Source organism: Pan troglodytes, chromosome 20, assembly GCF_028858775.2.
Source record: "Pan troglodytes isolate AG18354 chromosome 20, NHGRI_mPanTro3-v2.0_pri, whole genome shotgun sequence".
In the NCBI taxonomy this organism is placed as follows: domain Eukaryota; kingdom Metazoa; phylum Chordata; class Mammalia; order Primates; family Hominidae; genus Pan; species Pan troglodytes.
In genome coordinates this window covers 14,526,912-14,552,801 of record NC_072418.2, presented here as the reverse complement: position 1 = coordinate 14,552,801, position 25,890 = coordinate 14,526,912, and the positions used below count along the sequence as shown (strand labels likewise).

At 44.4% G+C, this 25,890-nt stretch overlaps 1 protein-coding gene and 1 pseudogene across 5 annotated transcripts; both read right to left on the bottom strand.

The window, feature by feature from the left end:
* Positions 1 to 433: 433 nt before the first annotated feature.
* Positions 434 to 1,469, bottom strand: LOC104003260 (zinc finger protein 440-like; annotated as a pseudogene).
* On the bottom strand, positions 434 to 20,275 carry ZNF440 (zinc finger protein 440). 5 transcript variants are annotated; one of them, XM_524115.9, is made up of 4 exons: positions 20,061 to 20,275; positions 4,098 to 4,224; positions 3,831 to 3,891; positions 434 to 3,141 (listed from the first exon to the last, which is right to left on the bottom strand). In XM_524115.9, exons 1-4 carry the CDS (start codon positions 20,061 to 20,063, stop codon positions 1,545 to 1,547), a joined length of 1,788 nt encoding a protein of 595 aa, XP_524115.4. In that variant the 5' UTR covers positions 20,064 to 20,275; the 3' UTR covers positions 434 to 1,544. The 5 variants fall into 5 exon arrangements, with proteins under 5 accessions (XP_524115.4, XP_009433021.2, XP_063657301.1 ...); XM_009434746.5 differs by having other exon boundaries at positions 4,098 to 4,233; positions 20,061 to 20,266; XM_063801231.1 differs by having other exon boundaries at positions 434 to 3,138; positions 20,061 to 20,260.
* Positions 20,276 to 25,890: the final 5,615 nt, after the last annotated feature.

Sequence of the window (25,890 nt, the reverse complement as noted above, 5' to 3'; positions counted from 1 at the left end):
TGGTTTTGGGGAAGAAGGCACTCAGAGGTGCATGAGATAACTATTGGTATTATGACTGAATGAAAAATTAGGGTTGCAGCTGGGCATGATGGTTCATGTCTGTAATCCCAGCATTTTGGGAGGCCAAGGTGGGTAAATCATGAGGTCTGGAGTTTGAGACCAGCCTAGCCAATATGGTGAAACCCCGTCTCTACTAAAAAATACAAAAAATTAGCCTGGCATGGTGGTGCATGCCTGTAGTCCCAGCTACTCAGGAGACTGAGGCAGGAGAATTGCTTGAACCCTGGAGGCAGAGGTTGCAGCGACCTGAGATCATGCCACTGCACTCCAGCCTGGGTGACAGAGTGAGATTCTTTCTGGGGGAAAAAAAAAAGAAAGAAAGAAAAATTAAGGTTGAGATAAAAATGTAAGTACATAAGCATGAAAAGTAAAATTTTCGAATAAAAAGATGTCTGGCATTTTATCCACATGGTTATACTGACTCACAATGTCCAAATAATAACAATTTAACAGTATAAGGCTGATCTAATACATGACACCAATGGGATATTATAGCTTCTTATTTAAAAAGAATATCATTTGTTAGTATACACTTATTATAAACAGTTAATTGTTTACATTCATTATCTGTATTCAAAGAATCTTGTCAGGTCTGAACGCTTTCCCATACTGCTTACATTCATAGGGTTTTTCTCCAGTGTGAGTCCTTCCATGCATTTGAAGGTGCGAGGCTGATCTGAAGGCTTTCCCACATTGCTTATATTCATAGGGCTTCTCTCCAGTGTGAGTCCTTTCATGATATCGAAGGGAACTAGAAGAAATGAAGGCTTTCCCACTTGGCATACACACATAGGGTTTCTCTCCCATGTGAGTCCTTTCATGATATTGAAAAGAAGTGGAAGAAATGAAGGCTTTTGCACATTGCTTACATTGATAGGGTTTCTCCCTAGTGTGAGTTCTTTCATGATATTGAAAAGAACTGGAAGAAGTGAAAGCTTTGCTACATTGCTTGCATTCATAGTGTTTCCTTCCAGTGTGAGTCTTTTCATGTCTATGAAAGGAAGTAGGCAAGCTGAATGCTTTTCTGCATTCTTTACATTCATAGGGTTTCTCTCCATTGTGTGTTCTTGCATGTATTCAAAGGATCTTGGCAGATATGAATGCTTTCCCACAATGCTTACATTCACAGAGCTTCTCTCCTCTGTGCATCCTTTCATGTATTTGCAAAGAAGAGAAATTATGGAATGCTTTTCCACATTTCTTACATTCACAGGGTTTCTCTCCAGTGTGTGTCCTTTTATGAAATCGAAGATTTTTGACAGATCTGAAGGCTTTCCCAAATTGCTTACACTCATAGGGGTTCTCTCCAGTGTGAGTCCTTTCATGATATTGAAAGGAAGTGAAAGAAACAAAGGCTTTCCCACATTGCTTACACTCATAGGGTTTCTCTCCAGTGTAAGATTTTTCATGTATTTGAAATGACTTGGCAGAATAAAAGCCTCTCCCACATATCTTACATTTATAAGGTCTCTCTACAGAGTGCATTATGTGTGTTTGTGTCCTTTCATGAATTCGAAAGTTCTGGGCAGATCCGAAGGGTTTCCCACATTCCTTACATTCATAGGGTTTCTCTCCATTGTGTGTCCTACCACGTATTCAAAGGTGTGGGGCAGATCTGAAGGCTTTCCGTCATTGCTCACACTCATAGGGTTTCTCTTCAGGGTGAGTCCTACCATGCATTCAAAGGATTGACGCAGCTCTGAAGGCTTTCCCACATTGCTCGCATTTATAGGGCTTCTCTCCAGTGTGAGTCCTTTCATGATATCAAAAGGAACTGGAACTACTGAAGGAACTACTGAACGTTGCTTGCATTCATAGAGTTTCTCTCCAGTGTGAGTTTTTTCATGTCTTTGAAATGATTTGGGACAATAAAAGCCTTTCCCACATATCTTACATTTATAACGTCTTTCTCCAGAGTGTATTCTTATGTGTGTTTGTGTCCTTTCATGACTTTGAAGGTTATTCACATATCTGAAGGCTTTCCCACATTCCTTACATTCATACGGTTTCTCTCCAGTGTGAGTCCTACCATGCACTCGAAGGTGTGAGGCAGATCTGAAGGCTTTCCCACATTGCTTACACTCATAGGGTTTCTCTCCAGTGTGAGTCCTTTCATGATATCGAAGGGAACTGGAATGAGGGAAGGCTTTACCACACTGCTTACATTTATAGGGTTTCTCTCCACTGTGAATTTTTTCATGTCTTTGAAATGAATTCACAGAACAAAAGTCTTTTCCACATATCTTACATTCATAAGGTCTTTCTCCAGAGTGCAATCTTATGTGTGTTTGAAAACTTGTAAGAGAGGATAATGCTTTCCCACACTGCTTACATTCATAGAGATTTTTCCTAGAGTGGGTCCTTTCATGTATACGAACATAACGGGGACATGTGAATGCTTTTCCACATTCCTTACATTGATAAGCCTTCTCTCCCGTGTGAATCCTTTCATGTCTACGATAGGATCTGGGACTATGAAATGCTTTCCCACATTCCTGATATTCATAAGGCTTTTCTCCAGTGTGAGTTCTTTTATGTATTCGATGGGTAGCAGAATAACTAAAGGATTTACCACACTGTTTACATTCACATGGTTTCTCTCCAGTGTGAATTCTTTCATGGATAAGATATAATCTGAGACAATGGAAGGCTTTCCCACAAAACTTACATTTATAAGGTCCATCCCCACTGTGCATTACCATGTGTCTTCGAACAGTTGAATGGGAAATAAAGGTTTTTCCACATACTTTACAAGCATTGGGTTTCTCTCCAGTGTGATCCCTTTCTTGTGTTCTCAAGGAGGGGCGGTATCTGAAGGCTTTTTTAGGTTGTTGACACTTACATGGCTTTGGTCCATATTCCTGATACTCATATGCCTTGTGTCCAATGTCACCTCTGATGCTCATATTAAAAGATGAGTTACCTAGGCCAACTTCTCCACACACAAAGCTTTCACATGATTTTACTTCAGGAGAAGCTTTCTTCTCCTGGAAGTTCAGTCTGTCATCTGGAACCGGGGTAAAAGTTTCTCCACAATGACTGTCTTCTTTAATTTCATTGACTTTTTCTTCTATGAGACTACTGTCAAAAATGAGAACATATTATGAAGGGTTTGTTTATAAGTACTTCTATATTAATCAACAAGTATTGCACTTGCATTTTTAACACTCTCCATCAAAGTGTAGGCTTTCTGCCCTGTCTGAATTGTTTGAAGGTGACTGGACAACATATTCTACAAGGTGACCCAGCCATACCTATTATTTAAAAAACTGTTTATATGGGGTATCTTAATACTCTTCCCATGTAAACTATTTTAAAATACTAAATACTCTGTGTCATTTTTCTTTTGTTTCAGGGTCTTGTCCTGTTGCCCACACTGGAGTGCAGTGATATCATCATAGCTTACTGCAGCCTTTACTGGCTCAAGTGATCCTCCTGCCTCACTCAGCCTCCTGAGTAGCTGGGACTACAGACCACAATGCCCAGCTAATTTTTTGCTGTTGTTGATATGTGGTCTCGTTATGTTGCCCAGGCTGTTCTTGAACTGCTGGCCTCAAGCTATCCTCCTATCTCCACTTCTCAAAGGATTGGGATTACAGGAGTGAGCCCACAGCCTAGGTCACATTTATATATATGTTTTTTGATCAAATATTCTAAAAATAAATGAATTTGATCCTGGACTTAGTTCTTTGTTTTACTTATTTTTAATATATTGTCATATTCTAAGATTGTCTAGAGAGACACTGCTTTGTCTTGTAAGTACAAATTACCTGAAGTTTCTCCTGGGGTTTTGGTACTCATATTCAATGTTCTGGTCTTTCCACCTTTTTCCTAAAATACAGACACAGAAAAAATAGTCCTGAGGCAGTATAAAATTGTGAAAAAATTATTAGATTCTATGCCCATGATTTACTGCAGCCGTACCTCATTTATTCATCAAAGTATTTCCTGTCTATGTTCTAAATCACTCAACAGCATTAATGAGCTAGAAACACTGGTTCACTAATGGACTGAGGGAAGGAATATGTCATCCTTACCTACAGAGGTCAGGTTCCTGAAAGTTTCCAGCATCACTTCCCTGTAGAGTCTCCTCTGGGAAATATCCAGCAAAGCCCACTCCTCCTGGGTGAAGTTCACAGCCACATCCTTAAAAGCCACTGGGTCCTGAAACATCTCACATGTGTAGAGGAAGATGGGTGAGAGTGACAGCACTGGGGGCCTAGACTCTATTCCCAAGAAGTTCTCAGGATGCCGTGGACTCCAAACATGTATTCCCTGCTTTGGTCATCAGATCTCTTTCTCCCTGCGTATACTTACTTTCTTCCATAAAGCAACTTTTTTTTTTTTTTCACTCTTGTTGCCCAGGCTGCAGTGCAATGGCATGATCTCGGCTCACTGCCGGGGTTCTAGCACTTCTTCTTCCTCAGCCTCCTGAGTAGCTAAGATTACAGGCATATGCCACCATGCCTGGCTAATGTTGTATTTTTAGTAGAGACAGAGTTTCTCCACGTTGGTCAGGCTGCCGACCTCAGGTGATCTGCCTGCCTCAGGCTCCCAAAGTTCTGGGATTACAGGCATGAGCCACCATGCCCAGCTAGCAGTTGTTTTTTTTTTTTTAAGACAGCATCTCATTCTGTTACCCAGGCTGGAGTGTAGTGGCACCATCTTGGCTCACTACAACCTCTTACTCCTGGGTTCATGCAATTCTCATGCCTCAGCCTCCTGAGTAGTTGAGACCACAGGCATGTGCCACCACACCTGGCTAGTTCATAAAGCAATTGTGATGCTAGAACTGAACAAGGGCTAAAGCCACAGCAGGATAGGAAATGTATTTACCGAACCCAGGGAGAAAAGCGGGTTGCCTGGGCTGTCCCTAATGTCTCTTTGGACTGTGGGTCTGTAGCACCTGTCATGATAGAGTCCTATGAATTCATAGGCAAAACAAAGTTAACATTAGCAGTCCTGAGGCTGTGTATCCTTGAAAATGCCTGTTCCCAAAGTGTAATCTTTGATGATATTGTCAGAGGAAGCATGTAGGTAGCAAAGAGCAGGAGGGAGAGCCCCTGGGAAATCCCACACCCCCAGGGACCACCCAAATCAGGCATGCTAGATATAAGCAGAGAGGAGGGGAATCACCTAGGTAGAAAGAAACTTCCATTATGATGCCCAGGAATCATTCACTTTGCAGTTATCCTGTCAGAATGTAGCTAGATAGATGCTGATAGAGCAAAGGGGACACTCCTAAGCAAAACCTGGCACCGTATGTACACAAGAGGGCAAACAAGAAACTCCTAAGAGATACCCAGGTGTCATAAGCACAGATTTAACCACTATACGACCTTCCTGAGGTGGCAGTAATGAGCAATGCAGCCACCCACATATCCATTGATGGCTGAATGTAAAAACAAAATGTGGTAAGCATATACATAAAATGGGATATTATTTACTCTTAGAAAATGACATCTTAGCCAGGCGTGGTGGCTCACGCCTGGAATCCCAGCACTTTGGAAGGCCAATGTAGGCAGATCACCTGAGGGTTGGAGTTCAAGATCAGCCTGACCAGCATGGAGAAACCCCATTTCTACTAAAAATACAAAATTATCCGGGTGTAATGGCGCTTTCCTGTAAACCCAGCTACTCAGGAGGCTGAGGCAGGAGAATTGCTTGAAGCTGGGAGGCAGGAGGTTGTGGTGAGCCAAGATTGCACCATTGCACTCCAGCCTGGGCAACAAGAGTGAAACTTGATTCAAAAAAAAAAAAGAAAAAGAAAAAGAAAAAATAACATCTTGGCCTAAACTACAACATGCATGAAACCTCGGGATAATTGAAAAAAGCAAAATACAATAGAATTCATCTTAGAGAACTTATGTAGATTTGTCAAACTATCTCAACTGTACATGTAAAATTTCTTAAGCTGATAAGTTTTACATTTTGTTTTAAGATAAGTAATGATAATAAATCATGGTAGCAGCCAGGCATGGTGGCTCATGCCTATAATCCCAGCACTTTGGGAGGTTGAGGTGGGCAGATCACTTGAGGTCAGCAGTTTGAGACCAGCCTGGCCAACGTGGTGGAACTCCATCTCTAAAAAATACAAAAATTAGCCAGGCGTGGTGGCACGTGTAGTCCCAGTCACTTGACAGGCTGACGTGGGAGAATCATTTGAATCTGGGAGGCAGAGGTTGCAGTGAGCCGAGATTGCGCTACTGCACTCCAGCCGGGGCAACAGAGTGAGACTCTATCTTTAAACAAACAAAACACCACAAGAATGTCCTTAATAGAGGCAGAAAAGGCATCTGACAAGCCTTAACCAATTTATGCCTAGTGTTCCATTTTTGGAACGCTAAGCATGTGGGAGTTATTTATATCCTACTGCTCAAGGTCATGGCCAAAGTCTGATTTTTCACACGTCGGCAATTCAAAAAAGTGCAACCTCCAGCATAAATAAGTTAATATCTCCTGATGATTAGAAACACTCAATAAACTAAATATATAAGAGAAGATTCCATAAGATGACAAGAGAGGCACTAGGAACACAGAAAAATCTACTATAAAGACGTGTATTAAAAATGCAAGCCGGAGGCCAAGGCGGACAGATCATTTGAGCCCCACAGTTCGAGACCAGCCTGGGCAACATAAGGAGATACCCGTCTCCATAATAAAATAAAAAATTAGACATGGTGGCACAAAACAAATGGTATTGAAACACCTGAATTAGCAAATGCAAAGAAATGAATTAGACACAGAACTGCACCTTTTACAAAACTACTTCCTAATGAATCGTTTACTTAAATGGAAAATGCAAAACTCACAATTTCACACTTGTCAAAACCAAGACGACCTTGATTTGGCAATAAGATTTCACACACAACACAAAAAGCATGATCTGTGAATGAGAAAATCAATAAATTGGACTTCATTCAAAACAAAAATGTTTTGGAAAAGACTGTTAACAGAATAAAAAGACAGGCGGCAGACTGGGACAAAATATTTGCAGAACAGCTATCTGATCAAGAACTGGTACCCAAAAGGTATGAAGAACTCCTAAAATTCTACAAGAAAAAAACCAACCAATCAAAAAATAAGCAAAACGCTGGGTGCGGTGGCTCATGCCTTAATCCCAGCATTTTGGGAGGCAGAGATGGGTGGATCACCGAGGTCAGGAGTTTGAGACCAGCCTAACATGGTGAAACCCCGTCTCTAGTAAAAATACAAAAATTAGCCGGGCCTGGTGGCGTGAGCCTGTAATCCCAGTTACTCAGGAGGCTGAGGCAGGAGAATCACTGGAACCCGGGAGACAGAGGTTGCAGTGAGCCAAGATCACGCCACTGCCCTCCAGCCTGGGTGACAGAGCCAGACTCAGTCTCAAAAAAAAAAAAAAGCCCAATCTTTCCAAGTATACCTCCCGCTAAAGAATGTAATTATGGCAAACAAACATATGACAGGATGCTCTACATTACATGTTATTAAAGAGCAAATGAAAACAGCCCGGGCGCAGTGGCTCATGCCTGTAATCCAGCTCTTTGGGAAGCTGAGGCAGGTTGATCACCTGAGGTCAAAAGTTTGAGACCAGCCTGGACAACATGGTGAAACTCTGTCTCTACTAATAATACAAACGGTGGCCATGTGTGGCAGCATACACCTGTAATCCCAGCTACTCGGGAGTCTGAGTCAGGAGAATCGCTTAAACCCGGGAGGCAGAGGCTGCAGTGAGCTGAGATTGCACCATTGTACTCCGGTCCGGGCAACAAGATTGTAAACTCTGTCTCCAAAAAAAAAAAAAAAAAAGGAAAAAAAATTAAAAAAGGAAAACAACAATGAAGCACCAGCAAATACCTGGTGGAGTAGCTAAAATCCAAAACACTGACACTTCCAAATGCTGGAGACAGTGAACTCTCCTTCACTAGGGATGTGAATGGAAAATTCTACAGCCAATTTGGAAGACAGTCTGCGGAGCTCTGAAGAAAATAGGCATGGTCTTACTGATTCAGTAGTCTCATTCCCACATATTGACTCAAATGAACTGAAAACTGATGTCCACACAAAAGTCCTCCCACAAACGTTTTTAGCAGCCTTACTCATAACTGCCAAAAACTAGAATCAAACAAGGTGAGTCTTAAAAAAAAAAATAGATAAGGTCTCACACTGTATCTACCAGGCTGTTCTCTAACTTCTGGCCTTAAGCAATCTCACCTCAGTCTCCCGTGTGCTGGGAACTCAGGGATGAGGCGTGACACCAGGCTCAAGATGAGCCTTTCAACAGGTGAATAAAGAAACAAACTATGGTAACATCCGTACAATAGAATGCTATTCAGTGATGAAAGAAAATGAGTGGCCCTGGCCGCGTGCGGTGGCTCACGCCTGTAATCCCAGCACTTTGGGAGGCCGAGCGGGTGGATCACCTGAGGTCAGGAGTTCGAGACCAGCCTCAACATGGAGAAACCCCGTCTCTACTAAAAATACAAAATCAGCCGGGCGTGATGGTGCATGCCTGTAATCCCAGCTACTCGGGAGGCTGAGGCAGGAGAATTGCTTGAACCTGGGAGGTGGAGGTTGCGGTGAGCCAAGATCGCACCAATGAACTCCAGCCTGGGCAAGAAGAGTGAAACTCCGTCTCAAAAAAAAAAAAAAAAGAAAAGAAAAGAAAAGAAAAAAAAAAAAAGAAAATCAGTGGCCGGACATGGTGGCTCACAAGTGGAATTCAGGCACTTTGGGAAGCTGAGGCGGGAGGATCACCTGAGCTGGGGAGTTTGAGACCCTGTCTCTCACAAAACAAAAATCTTTAGATAAAGAAAGAAAAATAAAAAATAAATGAGTCGTCAAGCAACAAAGGTATTTAGAGACCTTCAAAGCATATTTTTACATGAAAGAAGCAAGTCTGAAATGGCCACTTACAGTATCATTCCAAATATGTGATATTCTGGAAAATGCAAAACTCTAGAGGCAGGAACATCATCATTTGTTGCCAGGGATAAACAGGGGTGGCAAAAGAGGGAGGGGAGAGGTATGATTAGAAGGAGCACAGGGGATTTTGAGGGCAGTAAAACACTTCTGTATAAGACTGTGATGGTGGATACATGACACATAGTTGTCTTAAACCACAGAACACAAAGAGTGAAGCCTAATGTAAAAGATGGACTTTAGGTAATAATAACATTGGCTTCTTCAATTTCCATCATGTTCACATGTAATATATTCTTGCATCAGTTGCAGGATACACTACACAAAGTCAATATGGTTTCTTTGGTTTCAAACAGTTTTTATTTTTTATTTTTTATTAATTTTTTTTATTTTTGGAAACAGGGTCTTGCTATGTTGCCTAGGCTGGCCTCCAACTCCCGAGTCCAAGCTGTCCTCCTGCTTTGGCCTACCTAAGTGGTAGGATTACAGGTATGAGGCTCAGCACCTGGCCAGTCAAGATGTTTAGAATAGGGGGAACTATGCTGGGTACGGTGGCTCACGCCTGTAATCCCAGCACTTTGGGAGGCTGAGGTGGACGAATCACAAGGTCAGGAGTTTGAGACCAGCCTGGTCAATATGGTGAAACCCTCTCTCTACTAAAAAATACAGAAATTAGTTGGGTGTGGTGGTGTGCGCCTGTATTCCCAGCTACTCGGGAGGCTGAGGCAGAAGGATTGCTAGAACCCAGGAGGCGGAGGTTGCAGTGAGCCGAGATCATGCCACTGCACTCCAGCCTGGGCAAGAGAGCAAGATTCTATCTCAAAAAAAAAAAAAAGGGTGGTGGGGGGAACTATGAGCCTGGAAGAAAAATGCTGGAACTCTGTGGATTATCTGCTCAATGTTTTGGGGAAACAACCACTGTTCTAAATAATAAAATCCATTAAATAAGAAAGTGAATTAACTATCATTCCATATAAGGTTCATAACTGAGTTAAAATAAAATCTGATATAAAATATCACATATCGGTTATCATTTGCATAAAAAACATGCAAAAATAAAACACACTGATGAGGATGCACACCCAGGTTGAGAAAGTATAAGGAAAAGTAAGGCAGTTATCTTATTCCCAATACTGGCTCCATCATTATTTGAATTCATTGTGCAATTCTTTTATGTATTTTGTGCATACATAATATTTTTAGTAAGTTTCTAGAATGCACACTCTATACAGAAATAAATCTCAGCGAATTTTAATTATCAGCAACAAGTTGCTGAATGTAATTTTGAAAAGACAGCATACCCTATTGAAACTAATTTTTTTCTTTTTTCTTTTCTTTTTCTTTTCTTTTTTTTTTTGAAACAGGGTATCATTCTGTTGCCCAGGCTGGAGTGTAGTGTTGCAATCATAGCTCACTGCAGCCCCGAACTCTTAGGCTCAACAGATCCTTCTACCTCAGCCTCCTGAGTAGCTGGGACGACAGGCACACATCACAATGACGAGGTAATTTTTTGTACAGGCAAAGTTTGCCATGTTGCCGACGCTGGAATAATCTCTTTATTTTTATTTTTATTTTTTTGAGATGGAGTTTCACTCTTGTTGCCCAGGCTGGAGTGCAGTGGTGTGATCTTGGCTCACCGCAACCTTGGCCTCCCAGGTTCAAGTGATTCTCCTGCCTCAGCCTCCTGAATAGCCGGGATTACAGGCATGTGCCACCAGGCCTGGCTAATTTTGTATTTTTAGTAGAGACAGGGTTTCTCCATGTTTGTCAGGCTGGTCTCAAACTCCTGACCTCAGGTGATCCACCCACATCGGCCTCCCAAATATTGGGATTACAGGCATGAGCCACCACGCCCAGCCACTAATTTCTATTAAAACTAATTTTCTTGAAGTCCAAAAAAGTCTCAGGAAGGATATAAAATGATTATTATGCAAAAAGTCTACACTGAAAAACATCAATATAAAATGAAATAAATGAAAAAATGTCATGTGTCCTTAAAAGGAGATTAAATAGCACTATGATGTAACGTTTCTGAAATATGACTACAGTTATATTTTAGTCCATGAAATTTACAAGGCAGTTTGTTTTTTTCACTAAAATTAAGAAAAAACTACTTCTAAAAACTGAAATATAACACAATGACTAAGAATAGCCAAGATGCTCTATAGAGTATGGTTGGGGGGGTGTTACGGCATGAATATTTGCATCACTCCAAAAAAATCACATATTAATAACCTACCCCCAATATAGTATTAGAAGTTGACATCTCTGAAAAGTAATTAGGATTAGATGACAGCATAAGAGTCGATCCTTTCTGAATGAGATTAGTGCTCTTATGAGAAGACACAGGAGAGCCGGCTTCCTCTCCTCTGTCACGTGAAGAAACACAAGAAGATGACCATCTGCAAAACCAGGAAGCGGGCCCTTACCAGACACTAGATCTGCCAGCTCCCTGAACATGGACTTCACAACCTCAAGAACTGCCAGAAAGAAATGTTTATTCTTTAAGTCACCCAGTCTATGGTAATTTGATATAGCAGCCCAAGATGACTAAGATAGACAGGCAATATACCCACTAAACACCGCAGCTTTGAATGCTATACTAATTAAGAGAAAATGGTATTATCAGAGAGACGGAAAGATAGACCAATGGAAAAAGCAAATTGTGGAACCAGGGCATCTTCTTTTTTTTTTTTTTTTTTTTTTTAACGGAGTTTCACTCTTGTTGCCCAGGCTGGAGAGCAATGGTGTGATCTTGGCTCACTACAACCTCCACCTCCCAGGTTCTCGTGATTCTCCTGTTTCAGCCTCCTGAGTAGCTGGGATTACAGCCATGTACCACCACGCTTGGCTAATTTTGTACTTTTAGTAGAGACAGGGTTTCACCATATTGGTCAGGCTGATCTTGAACTACTGACCTCAGGTGTTCCACCCGCCTCAGCCTCCCAAAGTGCTAGGATTAAAGGCATGAGCCACCGTGCCCAGTCTGGGCATCTGTTTAAGGTAATGTGAAACTATGACAAACCAGGTATTGCCAGCCAATGATACAAGTGGTGAACACTTAACAGAAAAAGCAGGGACAAATGGTTATCTACAGGAGAATAATCAATCCACTACCTGTCATCTCCATATACAATAATTTAATTAATTCTAGAGTTGCCTGTTATACTGAGTTCTTATAGTTATATGTTACCTCAGCATGCATTTTCTTTATGGATTTAACTTTCTCATAACGGAAGAAAACTTTATTCAAACTCAACAGAGTTTCTAGTTCTCCACTTTCTCCCAGTTCCTCCATGTGGTCAACTCACATATATTTATTACACAACTGCATTCTGGTGACCACCTCCCTGTGGGACAGCTAGATATAACCAATTTGACTTGTACCACTGACCCTTACACCCCACATGGATGGCACAGACCACCTCTTAATCACAGTGCGACTTCACAGAACTAGTGCCTGCTTGCTCTAAATCCACCAGAAACAACTCCCCAAGAGACACCTCCTTGGTCAATTCCCTAGACCCCAAGAAACGCTTTGGCCCACAGGTCCCTGTCTGTCTTGCTCCCCACCTACTGGTTGAATGTGCATCCTGGATGTTCCCCCCACTCTGTGTTGCTCTGCAGCTGTGCTGCCCTCATCTCCTGGGATTGTGAGCCATGCACTGTATGTCATGGGCTTTGTTGAGTTGCCTCTTCTGTGTCTCACTGACCTACGCAATCATTCTTGGATTTGGTTCTAGTGACAAATGCAATGTAAAGTTAATTTGAAACACTCAAGCTGCAATCTATGAACAATTCTTTACAAGGGACAAGCCCACAGAGGGGCAGTGCTGGCTGGAACACAGTGATGTCTGACTCATGTGTCAGCACAGTCACCCTATCACATGAGACATCTCTCCACCCCCATCCTGCTCACCGAAGCGCTCAATGACTACTTTCCACCAACACTGCACTATACCCCCCTGTGTGCCCCCTTTCATATTCTGATTTGCAGGCTACTGGTCCACCCTGCTGGGGTGGTCTTTGTTTTTTGGGGTTTTGTCTCCCTTCACAGTTGACACAATCCAGAGGACAGGAATCATTTCTCTTTTCTCTCAATAGCACCATCCAACTGGCTGACCAGCCATAGGTCTCCAAGTTCAGGAAACTGGGGTTTGGAAAGAAATGCTGAGCATCTCGAGGGGTTGGCTATCTAGATGCAGAGTATACTAGGAGTCTCCTTCCATCACAAGGCATTCAGCTGCTCTCTTGGGAGTCCCCATTCTCCTACCTCAGTCTGTCCCCTGGGAGGAGTGACTCAGGGGCTGATACTCACTAGACCCTCCAAGAGACATGGCAACTGTGGGCATATTAGGTCACCCCAATTCTGCCACCCAGGACCAAGAAAACATAGGAGAGTGCGCTGAAGACATAACACCCTTTGAAGTTTCCAAAGGGGAGCCTCAACCAAAAGACAATCTGATAAAATCTGTTTCCAGAACAGACGAATGGAGGAGAAGCATGCATATTTTGACAGGAAAGTGTCTGGTGGTGATTCTCTGAACATTTCACATAGAGGAAAGGAGAAGTGCTCATTGACTATTTCCCACCAACACGGCATTGTGTCCCCTGTGTACCCCCATGTATATTTTGCTTTGCAGGCTATTGCTCCACCCCGTTGAAGTGGCCTTTCCTTGTCTTTTGGGATAGTTCTCTCTTCAGAGATGAGACAATCCAGAAGATAGGAATCATTTCTCCTTTTCCTCAATAGCAACATCCAATTGGCTGACAGTCATGTGTCTCCAATGAATGGAAACTGGAGTTGGGAGAGAGAAGCTGAGCACCCCAAGTATTGGTTATGTAGATGAAGAGCATACCAGGCATCTCCTCCACCATTATTCATTCAGCTGCTCCCTCAGGAGGCTCCACTCCCCTAGGCACTGATAGCCAATAGACCCTCCAGGAGACAGGGCAGTCGTGGGGATTTTGAGTCATCCCCAGGCAGTTCTAAAACCCAAAACCTGGAAAAGACAGGAGGGTGTAGGGCCAGGCACAGTGGCCGGATTACGCCTGTAATCCCAGCACTTTGGGAGGCCGAGGCGGGCGGATCACAAGGTCAAGAGATCGAGAACATCCTGACTAACACGGTGAAACCCCGTCTCTACAAAAAATACAAAAAAAATTAGCCGGGCGTGGTGGCAGGCGCCTGTAATCCCAGCTACTCGGGAGGCTGAGGCAGGAGAATGGCATGAACCCGGAAAGCGGAGCTTGCAGTGAGCCAAGATCGCGCCACTGCACTCCAGCCTGGGCGACAGAGTGAGACTCCGTCTCAAAAACAAACAAACAAAAAGGATACGAGGGTGTACTGAAGACACATCACCCTGTAAAGTTTCCACAAAGGAACCTCATCCCAAAGACATCCTGATAAGGTGACTGTGTCTAGGAAAGATAAAAGGAGGAGAGGCAGAAAGGTTTTTTCGGGAAAATGTCTAGTGGTTATTCTCTGCTTTCCTCTCATGTGAAATGTTCAGACACAGATTTTACTGCAAACCCTTGAAGAGTTAGGCTGTGGTATGAGGATAGAGGATTTGAGGCCCTGCATCCCATATATTTGGAAATTGTAGTGGGAAACCACTCACCCTGGAAAGTGTGAAAAAATTTAAATAAGAAGCAATGAGACCAAACTGTGTGTAGTATTCTAAGGTCCTACCTAAGGACACTAAAATCAAATTTAAATAAAACGCTTGAAAATTACTAATTTATAGGGAAATGAAATTTATGCTTAATCAGGCATAATCCACCAATTAACCTGTGATTACATGACTAGAAATCTTCTACCTATATAGGCTGTGTGAACAAGTAAGTCAGGCCAGGCATGGTGGCTCACTCCTGTAATCCCAACACTTTGGAAGGCCAAGGCAGACGGATCACTTGAGGCCAGGAGTTCGAGGCCAGCCTGGCCAACATGGTGAAACCCCCACCTTTACTAATAATATAAAAATTAGCCAAGTGTGGTGGTACGCACCTGTAATCCCAGATACTTGGGAGGCTGAGGCAGGAGAACTACTTTAACCCAGGAGGCGGAGGCTGCGGTGGGCCCAGATGGTGCCACCGCGCTCCAGCCTGGGTGACAGAGTAAGATCCTGTCTCAAAAAAAATCAAAAAACAATCAAACAAACAAAACACAAGTAATTAAAAAATTTAATCTCTAAATTATCTTCAAGCAATGTGATCATGGAGTTGAGTCACCTGACACACAGCTTTTACATAGCCAGTTGGAACCCTCCTTTCCCTGATTACAGATTCGCCTTCTTTCTTACCTATACTGTTTTGTAAAATGTTGTAAATGACTGAAGGAAAACAGGAAAGACCCTTTCCCTCATCACTATTTTTTTAAAATTTAATATGATTTTTCATAATTGAGATGGGGGGGAGGGTCTCACTTATGTTGCCCAGGCTGGTCTTGAACTCCTGAGATCAAGCCATCCACCTGCCTTGGCCTCCCAAAGTGCTGGGGTTACAGGTGTGAGCCATCCCACTGGGCCTCTCTTCACTACTGATCTCTGTAGTAGACTAACTTCCCTCTTAACTTTCTCACACAAAGACTTCACGGCTATCACATTGTCTTCAGCTGGAATGTTAAATTCACTCTTAAATTGAAAAGGAAATAAAAACGAGCTTTAAAGAATACAAGCTCTGGCGGGAAAAAAACCATAATGAATTAGGTTGTTAGCCAGGTGCAGTGGCTCACGCCTGTAATCTCAGCTATTTTGGAAGCCAAAGAAGGAAGACTGTTTGAGGCCAGGAGCTAGAGACCAGCCTGAGCAATGTATTGGGACCCCACCTCTGTAAAAAATAAAAAATTAGCCAGGTGTGCTGGTGGGCGACTATAGTCTCAGCTACTTGGGAGGCGGAGGTGCTTGAGCCGGGGAGGTCAAGGTTGCAGTAAGCCATGATCGCACCACTGCTCCAGCCTGGGCCACAGAGCAAGATATTGTCTCAATAATAATAATAATAATAATAATAATTAAATTGTTGTACCTCATACATCAGCCTTCTATGGAAAATGTAATCCTGTTATATTTATTTGCCTTTTGCCTATATAAGTGTTAGGGAAGCAGGTGCCTAGGGGAGCCAGAGTAACACACCAATTTAAGTTCAGCTCCATCTTGAGACTAACAAGAAACACTCCTTGCCAGTCGCAACCCATGATCACAAAATGTTTCCCATGAAGGAGACAGCCTGAAGATGCCTGCAAGTATCCTTACACTCCCACAACAACAGAATGTCCTGATGTCCCAATACCCATAATAATATGTGCTTTCAAGATAATTATAGTTTTTTTGGTTTCGTTTTGGTTTTTTTTTGAGACAGAGTTTCACTCTTGTTGCCCAGGCTGGAGTGCAATGGCACAATCACGGCTCACTGCGACCTCCACCTTCCAAGTTCAAGCAATTCTCTTGTCTCAGCCTCCCGAGTAGCTGGGATCACAGGCACATGCCACCATGCCCAGTTAATTTTTTTTGTATTTTTAGTACAGACAGGGTTTCATCAGGCTGCTATCGAACCCCTAACCTCAAGTGATCCGCCCACCTCGGCCTCCCAAACTGCTGGGATTACAGGCGTGAGCCACCACACCTGGCCTGATAATTATAGTTATGTTTTAATGCACTTGTATGCACTAAAATGTAAAGGATAGTTTTCTTTAAATCAACAGAGTAATAAATTTTGTGACGCTGTCAGCCCACATGCACGTAGGCACAGCTCAGTTTAGTCTTTTACACAGACAAGATCCCTACATAAGAAAAACTTAGACAGTACGTTCCTCCACTTGCTTTATGAGGATGCCCTACTCTGTAAGAGAGGCTTTCTTTCTTTCTTTCTTTCCTTTTTTTTTTTTTTAAATAGAGACAGGGTCTCACTGTGTTGGCCAGGTTGGTCTTCAACTCTGTCTTGTTTGTTTGTTTTGTTTTTGGTTTTTGAGATGGGGTCTCACTCTGTTACCCAGGCTGGAGTGCAGTGGTGTGTCCTCAGCTGGGCTGCAACCTCTGCCTCCCAGGTTCAAGTGATTGTCCCACCTCAGCCTCCTGAGTAACTGAGACTACAGGCACAGGCCACCACACCCGGCTAATTTTTCTTATTTTTGGAAGAGACGGGGTTTCGCTATATTGCCCAGGCTGGTCTCGAACTCCTGAGCTCAAGTGATCCTCCCACCTCGGCCTCCCAAAGTGCTTAGATTACAGGCCTAAGCCATCATGCTGGCCCAGAGTAGCTTTCAATAAACTCTCTTTGCACTGTACTTTCCGACTCGTCTTGAATTCCTTCCTGTATGAGATCCAAGAACTCTCTTGGGATCTGATCAGGACCTCTTTTCCCAGTAATATAAGCAAGAACTTAACTTCCAATTTTGGAGTACTGAGTCCATTTATCTGGAGTCTGTGTTTTTCCCAAATGGGCCATTGCTATCTTTTTGCTTGAATAAACTCTTCCAGTTGAAATCTGAAACTTTCGATCATTTCGGGTTGACAAGTCCAAATAAGGTGACTGCATCTCTGCAACCAATCAAGCATTTATCTGGTTTGTCTCCTCATGTACCTTATAAAAGTCTAGCCTTCAGCCTGTAAACTAAAAATAAAAACATACCTTCTGGCCTGGTGAGGTGGCTCACACATGTAATCCCAGCATTTTGGGAGGCCAAGGCCAGCGGATCACTTGAGGTCAGGAGTTCAAGAACAGCCTGGCCAACATGGTGAAACCCCATCTCCATTAAAAATACAAAAATTAGCCGGGTGTGGTGGCACATGCCTGTAATCCCAGCTACTCGGGAAGCTGAGGCAGGAGAATCGCTTGAACCCGGAAGGTGGAGGTTGCAGTGAGCCAAGATAGAGCCACTGCGCAGCAGCCTGGGCGACAGGAGACTCTGTCTCAAACAAAAACAAAAACAAAGTACCTTCCCAGCTAAGTGAAGTGACTGGCTCTTGGCGAACAGGACCCCCCCAAAACCCTGAAAATTGAGTGCCTCTGTATGACAGGATGGGAGGTGAGACAGGTCTCCTTATACCCTCTCCCTTTAGGAGTTTACATGCAGCAACTGACGCACATTCATGTAAAAACAGACATTCTCTGACGGGAAAAACAGACTCCTTGTGGCAAGAAGATACCAAATTACAAACAAGACCTAAGGCCACGCAAGGTAAGGGTAAGTCATGCCTTAGAATTCATAAAATCTCGAGAAACAGGTCTGTTTTTTGGCTGGGATGGAATGAAGTGGCAGATAACAGACCCCCTTCCTTCAGCATTCCTTCCTACCTCCTCCAAACTTTAGACAAAGCTTCACGCTCCCAACCAGCGGCCACCTACAGAATCCCTCAACCACCTGTGCCTTCTAACCCCCCTTCCACAGGTCCCACCCTTTCTGCCAATGAACTTACACCTTTCAGGCACTGATTCATCATTTTCTCTGCAATTCCTGTCTCTCTGAAATGAATAAAACCAAACTGTCTTAAGCTGCCTCGGGACCACTTACTCCAAGCTGCTTGGGGTTGTGTTTCCCTCGGCCAACGGCTCTCCTATTCGGCTCCTAATAAACTTCTTTATTTTACATAGTTGGCTTTTTCCGTTGACAAACCACAAGCCAGGACTGGGTGTTTCTCATTCGTGAATCGTTGTTGTTTTGAGATGGAGTCTCGCTCTGTTGCCAGGCTGGAGTGACGCCGTCTTGGCTCACTGCAACCGCCGCCTCCTGGGTTCAAGCAATTCTTCTGCCTCAGCCTCCCAAGTAGCTGGGATTACAGGCACGCGCCACCATGCCCAGCTAATTTTTGTATTTTTAGTAGAGATGGGGTTTCACCATGTTGGCCAGGCTGGTCTTGAACTCCTGACTTCCTGATCCGCCCGCCTCGGCCTCCCAAAGTGCTGGGATTACAGGCGTGAGCCACTGCGCCCGGCCCTAAACTCTTTAATTGTTAACGTACCTCAGTTTAATTTTTAACAGAAAAAAGTGGGCACTGGGGACCCCAAAGACCGCTACTCCTCCCACACGAACCTGTCAGAGATGATAAATTACTTTTCTAAAAGCTTTAGTAAGCTGTTGTTTCTTGAGACCGACTTCCTTGTCTCCTAGCTACCTGTTCTGTAAACAACCTTCCCGCTTTTGCCGCGCCCAGACAAGTCCAGATACGCCTTCCCACCTAGTAACGGACAGTCCCTGTTCCTTCCCGTCTCATAGATCTTATTTAATTTGTGTGTGTGTGTGTGTGTGTGTGTGTGTGTGTGTGTGTGTGTGTGTGACGGAGTTGCCCAGTTGTCTCGCTCTGTTGCCCAGGCTGGAGTGCAGTGGTGCGATCTCGGCTCACTGCAAGCTCCACCTCCCGGGTTCACGCCATTCTCCTGCCTCAGCCTCTCGAGTAGCTGGAACTACAGGCGCCCGCCACCACACCCAGTTAATTTTTTTGTATTTTTAGTAGAGACGGGGTTTCACCGTGTTAGCCAGGGATGGTCTTGATCTCCTGACCTCGTGATCCGCCTGCCTCGGCCTCCCAAAGTGCTGGGGTTACAGGCGTGACCCACCGCGCCTGGCCAGACCCTATTTAATTTTAAACCTTAGCCAATCGAGTTAGCTTAGATTGTGAGGTCCAACCCTAGCCAATGAGGAAAGGACACAGAAGTGCTAGGAACTGCGTTAAGGAGAAAAACCCCTGCCCTACCCCGCTCGCTGTGCTCTTGTGACTGGCGCAAGCTGCACCCTTGTGTAGAAATAAATTTGCCTTGCTGAGGAATTTTCTGCCTAGATGCTGGTTTTGTTTGCGGCACCGGGCACTTGTTTCTAACAAACCCCACATCCGAGGCGGGATCCCCCCATATCCCTCCCGTGGCCCCCGCATAATGTGGGGAGACGCGGAGCTGCCCAGATTGGGCTCCGGGGCCGCAGTCGCCGTGAAGGGACGGGACAGGAGGCCCGGGGTCCCGGCTGCCGGCCCAGCCCCACCCTGCGACCGAGGGGACTCGCGCCCAAGACCCCGGAGTCGCCGCGTGGAGGCCCGGGTCCCGCCTCAGCTGGTTCCGGCCGATTCCAGCCCCTCTCCCAGTCGCCCGGACGCCAGCCCCCTCACACACACCATTTCTCGGCTTCCAGGGTGTTCCGGCGTCCTCTGCGTGGCTCCCGCGACTAGTGTAGGTCACAGTGCAGGTTACAGAGCGACAGAAGCTCTGGTGGAGGCACCTAGTCCCTCTCGAAGCAAGAAAGCCGAGATCCTGACCGCTGTCCGCGCAGCACTAAAGGAATGGACCGAGGGCGACTCTCCCTTCCCCCTTCCCCGGATGGACAGTTGACAGGGCCCCGCCCCAGCACCCCTGATTGGATGGGGCGCCAGGCCCCGCCTCCTCCGTGCTGAGTGACAGCAGAAGCCCTGGGTAACCGGGTCCTGCAGATCATGTCTGACTTGTTCTGGCCACAGCGTCTCTGAGCGAGCAGCCTCTCTAAGCGAACAGCCTCTCTAAGCGAGCGCCTTCCTTGCGCCCTGGTCATCAGATATTTGCATTTCAAGGCGACTTGCTCCTTATTGTTAGAAGAGGCACTGTTAGCTTCCTCATTTAAGGGGCTGTCCCTGCTCCTTCCTTCTGCACGGGATCACAAGTGTGTGCAGGGCATTTCAGACTCAGGGTTCAATGGAGAGATACGCTTGCCTCAGAGCAGGAGGGGAACCCAGACCAGGCAAGGCACGACTGCACCAGGAGAGAGAGGCAGATGTCTTCCAGGGTGCGGGAAATGGGATGAGGCGTGGCCAAGGCTTCCTCACACTGCTATGGACTGCAGCAAGGTTTTCCTTGTAAGGGAGCTAACCAAGCCAGAACTTATTAAAGATTTAGAGGCTCTCAGTACTATGTATATCTATCCCTGGTGCATTGACAGTGACTGAAGACCCATTTTTCAGGACATGCTGTGTAGGACTGAGCCAGGGAACATGATATAGCATGGCACTTTTATCTCACATATAACCCCCAAGGAGCAGGGTTAACTGAAATGAAAGATGGTCTCAGGGGAAGCTGTAAATGAGAAATTCTGTCATAGAAATTATGATTTAGGCAGGCCGGGCGCGGTGGCTCATGCCTGTAATCCCAGCACTTTGAGAGGCTGAGGCAGGTGGATCACGAGGTCAGGAGTTCAAGACCAGCCTGGCCAACATGGTGAAATCCTGTCTCTACTAAAAATACAAAAATTAGCCAGGAATGGTGGCGCATGCCTGTAATCCCAGCTACTTGAAAGGCTGAGGCAGGAGAATTGCTTGAACCGGGAGGCAGAGTTTGCAGTGAGCCAAGATCGTGCCACTGCATTCCAGCCTGAGACAGAGTGAGACTCCATCTCAAAAAAAAAAAATTATGTTTTAGCCATCTTTTTTTGAGACGGGGTCTCACTCTGTCGCCCAAGCTGGAGTGCAGTGGTGCGATGGCTACTCAATGCAGCCTCAACCTCCCAGACTCAAGCAATCCTCCCACCTCAGCCTCCTAAGTAGGTGGGACTACAAGTGCCTGCCACCATGCCTGGCTAGTTTTTTATTTTTGGTAGAGATGAGGTCTCATTCGGTTGTTCAGGTTGATCTCAAACTCCTGAGCTTAAGTGATCCTCCAGCCTCAGCCTCCCAAAGTGTTGGGATTACAGGTGTGCGCCTGGCCTCTTGGGCATCTTCATTGCTCCACACCTTACAATGATAAATTCAATATTCTGTGAATATTTCCTGGAGAAATTAGCACAGCCATAACTTGTGATAAGGTAAATCAGGTGTTGAAATTTGAACATTCCTGGAAACTTCATTTAATAAACCTAATTTTGCTTATGTGTGAAAATATTCATACATATTCATTGTTCAGACACAGATAACCATGGCAAGAAGATGAGGTGCTATGAAAAACTATGTTGGGACAACAGGTACTAACAAGGATTATCCTTGGCAAACCGGGACACATGGTCAGATGATTTCTGAGGCAGTTTTGTACCTTATGTAAAGGTAGAAAGTGTTGGAACTAGAAGACATTGAGCTGGAGTCAGTTGCAGAATTGATGCTTTGCTTGGTATGTGGGGGACACTTCTCAAATATTTGCATTTGGTCACAGAAGTATTCCGTGTTGTGTGAGAGCAGAGGAAAAAGAGTAGACTTTTTTTCCACTCTTAAGTCTCAGCACAACTCAGAAATCCAGTCCCCCAGACAGGATGTGTGGATGTTAAAGTCGCCCTCACCACAAGAGGGAGCTTCATCGACTTCCCCTATCTGGAAAATGGCTCAAAGGTGTTTTCTAAAAGACTTTTTAATGTAAGGCATATCAGTTATTAGAAATAAAGGTAGGACAGGTGTGGTGGCTCACACCAGTAATACCAGCATTTTGGAAGGCCAAGGTAGGAGGATCGCTTAAGGCCAGGAGTTTGAGACCAGCCTGGGCAACATAGTGGGACCCTGTCTCTACCCGAAAAAAGAAAAAAAGTTAAGGTAACATCACTGAATTTGGTTTCATTTACATGATTTTTCTTTTCTTTTCTTTTTTCCTTCTTTTCTTTTCTTTTTTTTTTTTGACAAGGTCTCCCTCTGTCACCCAGGCTGGAGTACAGTGGTGCAAACAGAGCTCACTGCAGCCTTGATCTTCCGGACTCAAGCAATTCTCCCACCTCAGCCTCCCAAGTAGAGCCTGGGACCACAGGTGTGCGCCACCACGCCCAGCGAATTTTTGTATTTTTTGTACAGATGGGGTTTCACTGTGTTGCCCAGACTGCTCTCCAACTCCTGGCCTCAAGTGACCCTCCCACTTTAGCTTCCTAAAGTGCTGGGATTACAGGTTCTGAGGCACCATGCCTGGCCAATTTAATTTTTCATAGATTGATTTTTAAAAAGTAATGAACCTGGCTGGGCATAGTGGTCATGCCTGTAATCCCAGCACTTTGGGAGGCTGAGGTGAGTGGATCACCTGAGGTTGGGAGTTCGAGACCAGCCTAGCCAACATGGTGAAACCCCATCTCTACTAAAAATACAAAAATTAGCTGAGTGTGGTGGTGCATGCCTGTAATCCCAGCTACTCAGGAGGCTGAAGCAGGAGAATCGCTTGAACCCGGAAGGTGGAGGTTGCAGTGAGCCGAGATCACACCATTGCACTCCAGCCTGGACAGCGACAAAGAGAGACTCTGTCTCAAAAAAAGAAAAAGAAAAAGAAAAAGCAATAAACCCTGTGAACTTTGATTAGATTTCCCAGATCCTAAAAAGTGCAGTGTAACAAAAAACTGAATGGAAAGAAGTAGGACTAACTGAGGTGAGAGGAAGAACCCTCTGTGGAGGTGACATTTGAGGTGACCTGATATAATGTATTAGTATAAAGGAAATGTTAAAATGAAAATTATGGGAGGCCATTGTTTTGGACTGAGCTTCTTCACTAGGCACTTAGAAACCAGATCAGACCAAAATGGAGTCACTCATGCTAAATGCCACATAACGAAACTGAAACTTAAAGGAAGCGAATAGATCCCTATACAGATGAGTTTTTCCATTGAAAACCAGTTCAGTTTCCTGTTGGCCTCTCAATTTGAGAAACATCAAGACACCTCCATAGTCAAGGCTAATAATGTCCAGGCTGTATCCCGTTCATCACCTAAACCTGCACCTCTAGTGTTCCTTACCTTCACTGGCCATCCCAACACAGTGCCCACCTCCTGTAGAAAATCACATCTGGAGTGAAGTTGGTGGCGTTGTTTGTACTCTAACCAAACTCTCAGAGTGCATTTGGCCTTCAAGGGAGAAGGATGAGGTCGTGTTTGGTTTCAGACACACCTAACTCTGTATTACCCTCTCTTTCTTGATCTAAGCGACACTCTATAAAAACTGATAGGCAATGGGCTGGGTGCAGTAGCTCACGCCTGTAATCCCAGCACTTTGGGAGGCCGAGGCAGGTGGATCACAAGGTCAGGAGCTCAAGACTAGCCTGGCCAACATGGTGAAACGCCGTCTCTACTAAAAATACAAAAATTAGCCGGGTGTGGTGACGGGCACCTGTAATCCCAGCTACTTGGGAGGCTGAGGCAGGACAATAGCTTGAACCCAGGAGGCAGAGGTTGCAGTGAGCCAAGATCGTGCCACTGCACTCCAGCCTGGGTGACAAAGTGAGACTCCATCTCAAAAAAAAAAATGACAGGCAATGACAGTACCTTTCACTTATGTTGATACCTAATCTGGGGATGGATGTGTCATCTGCACATAGAGTCAGGGGTTGGTCACTCATTGCTGCTCTGTCCTGTGGTACCAGGTTTTGACTCTAGGGGGTTTCAAACAGGCTTCTCTGAAGAAGAGTTTGGCTGGCACTTCAAAAAAGTGATTGGATTGTTCCATGCCACTGTATAATATATAAAACTAACTTTTCCATGTTGCCTATTACTCTACAGTGTGGCATAAAAGGGTTGCTGAACTCCTGTTCGAGATCAGCCTGGGCAACATGGTGAAACCTTGTCTCTAAAAAAAAATACAAAAATTAGCTGGGCATGGTCCCAGCTACTTGGGAGGCTAAGGTGGGAGGATCGCTTGAGCCCAGGAGGTGGAGATTGCAGTGAGCCGAGATCACGCCACTGCACTCCACATAGCCTGGGTGATAGAATGAGACCCTGTGTCAAAAAGAAAAAAGAGGGGTGCATCAAGAGCATACTATCTGAGCAAGAAAGGCTTGGTTGGAATAGTGATGCTGACTTTCATCCTTCCTAGGCGTGCATTCAGACAGTTACATAAATATATTGACCACACTTGACTCAGTAAGGAATTTCTTTAAAAGTATTATACAGCTTCCTAAGGAGTAAGGGACTTTATATATTTTTAACTGGAGCATTTTGTGGAACAGTGTTCATACACTCTAAGAAATATCTTAGGTTTTGGAGAATAAGTAAAGCAAAAACAGGTCCACAAGTCTGGGAGCTGCTTCCCCTCACCACAAGGCCAAATCTTAAGCCATGTCAGACACCTGCAGTGTGAAACAGTGCTCCTCAGTGACCATGATGGAGCAGGACAAAAACGAGGGCATTCTGTAACCAAGTCCCTAGATGGGATAGAAGAAAACATATTTCAAATCATAAAAATAACCAAAAATTCCAGTTCCCCTCTTCTCATAATGGACTGACCAGCAATTGTCTTCAATTAGGTTTACCTCCAATCCATTCTTTCTCCTTCTAGGTGAGAACTACTATGATTAGCAGTGGTACAATTAAGTTCACATCCTGACAGCATCCAATATACAAAAATGACTCACCTCCTTGAATAGAGAACAATGCACCTAAAACAGAAATCCTGTAAGAAATTCTACGGAGAACCCTCTTATTGGTATGTCCTGCAGTCATTTATGGCTTGTGGTCATATTTATTACTACAATTTATTACATCCTCTTTGACAACAGTTTTTTTTAGTACTGGTGGTTTTGGGCAAGAGAGCACTCATAACAGCAAGATTTAACTTCGGGGATTATAAAAGAATGACAAATTATGGTCAAGATAAAAATTGTGGCTGGGAACAGTGGCTCACGCCTATAATCTCAGCACTTTGGAAGACTGAGACAGGAGGATTGCTTTGGCCCAGGAGTTGGAGACTAGCCTGGGGAGCATAACAAGACCTCCTCTGTACTAAAAATTAAAAAAAAAATTAGCCAGGCATGATGGTGCACACCTGTAGTCCCAGCGACTCAGGAGGCTGAGGCAGGAGGAGTGCTTAAGCCCAGGAGCTCAGAGCTGCAATGAGCTATGATTGCACCACTGCACTCCAGCCTGGGTTATAGGGCAAGACCCTGTCTCAAAAAAAAAAAAGGTAAAAATTATAAGTAGATATGCATGAAATGTATAATTTACATCAGGAAATAAATGAGGTTTATACACATGGTGATACTGATTCACAATATCAAACAAATAATTTGGTAACAGTATACATTTGATCTGATCCA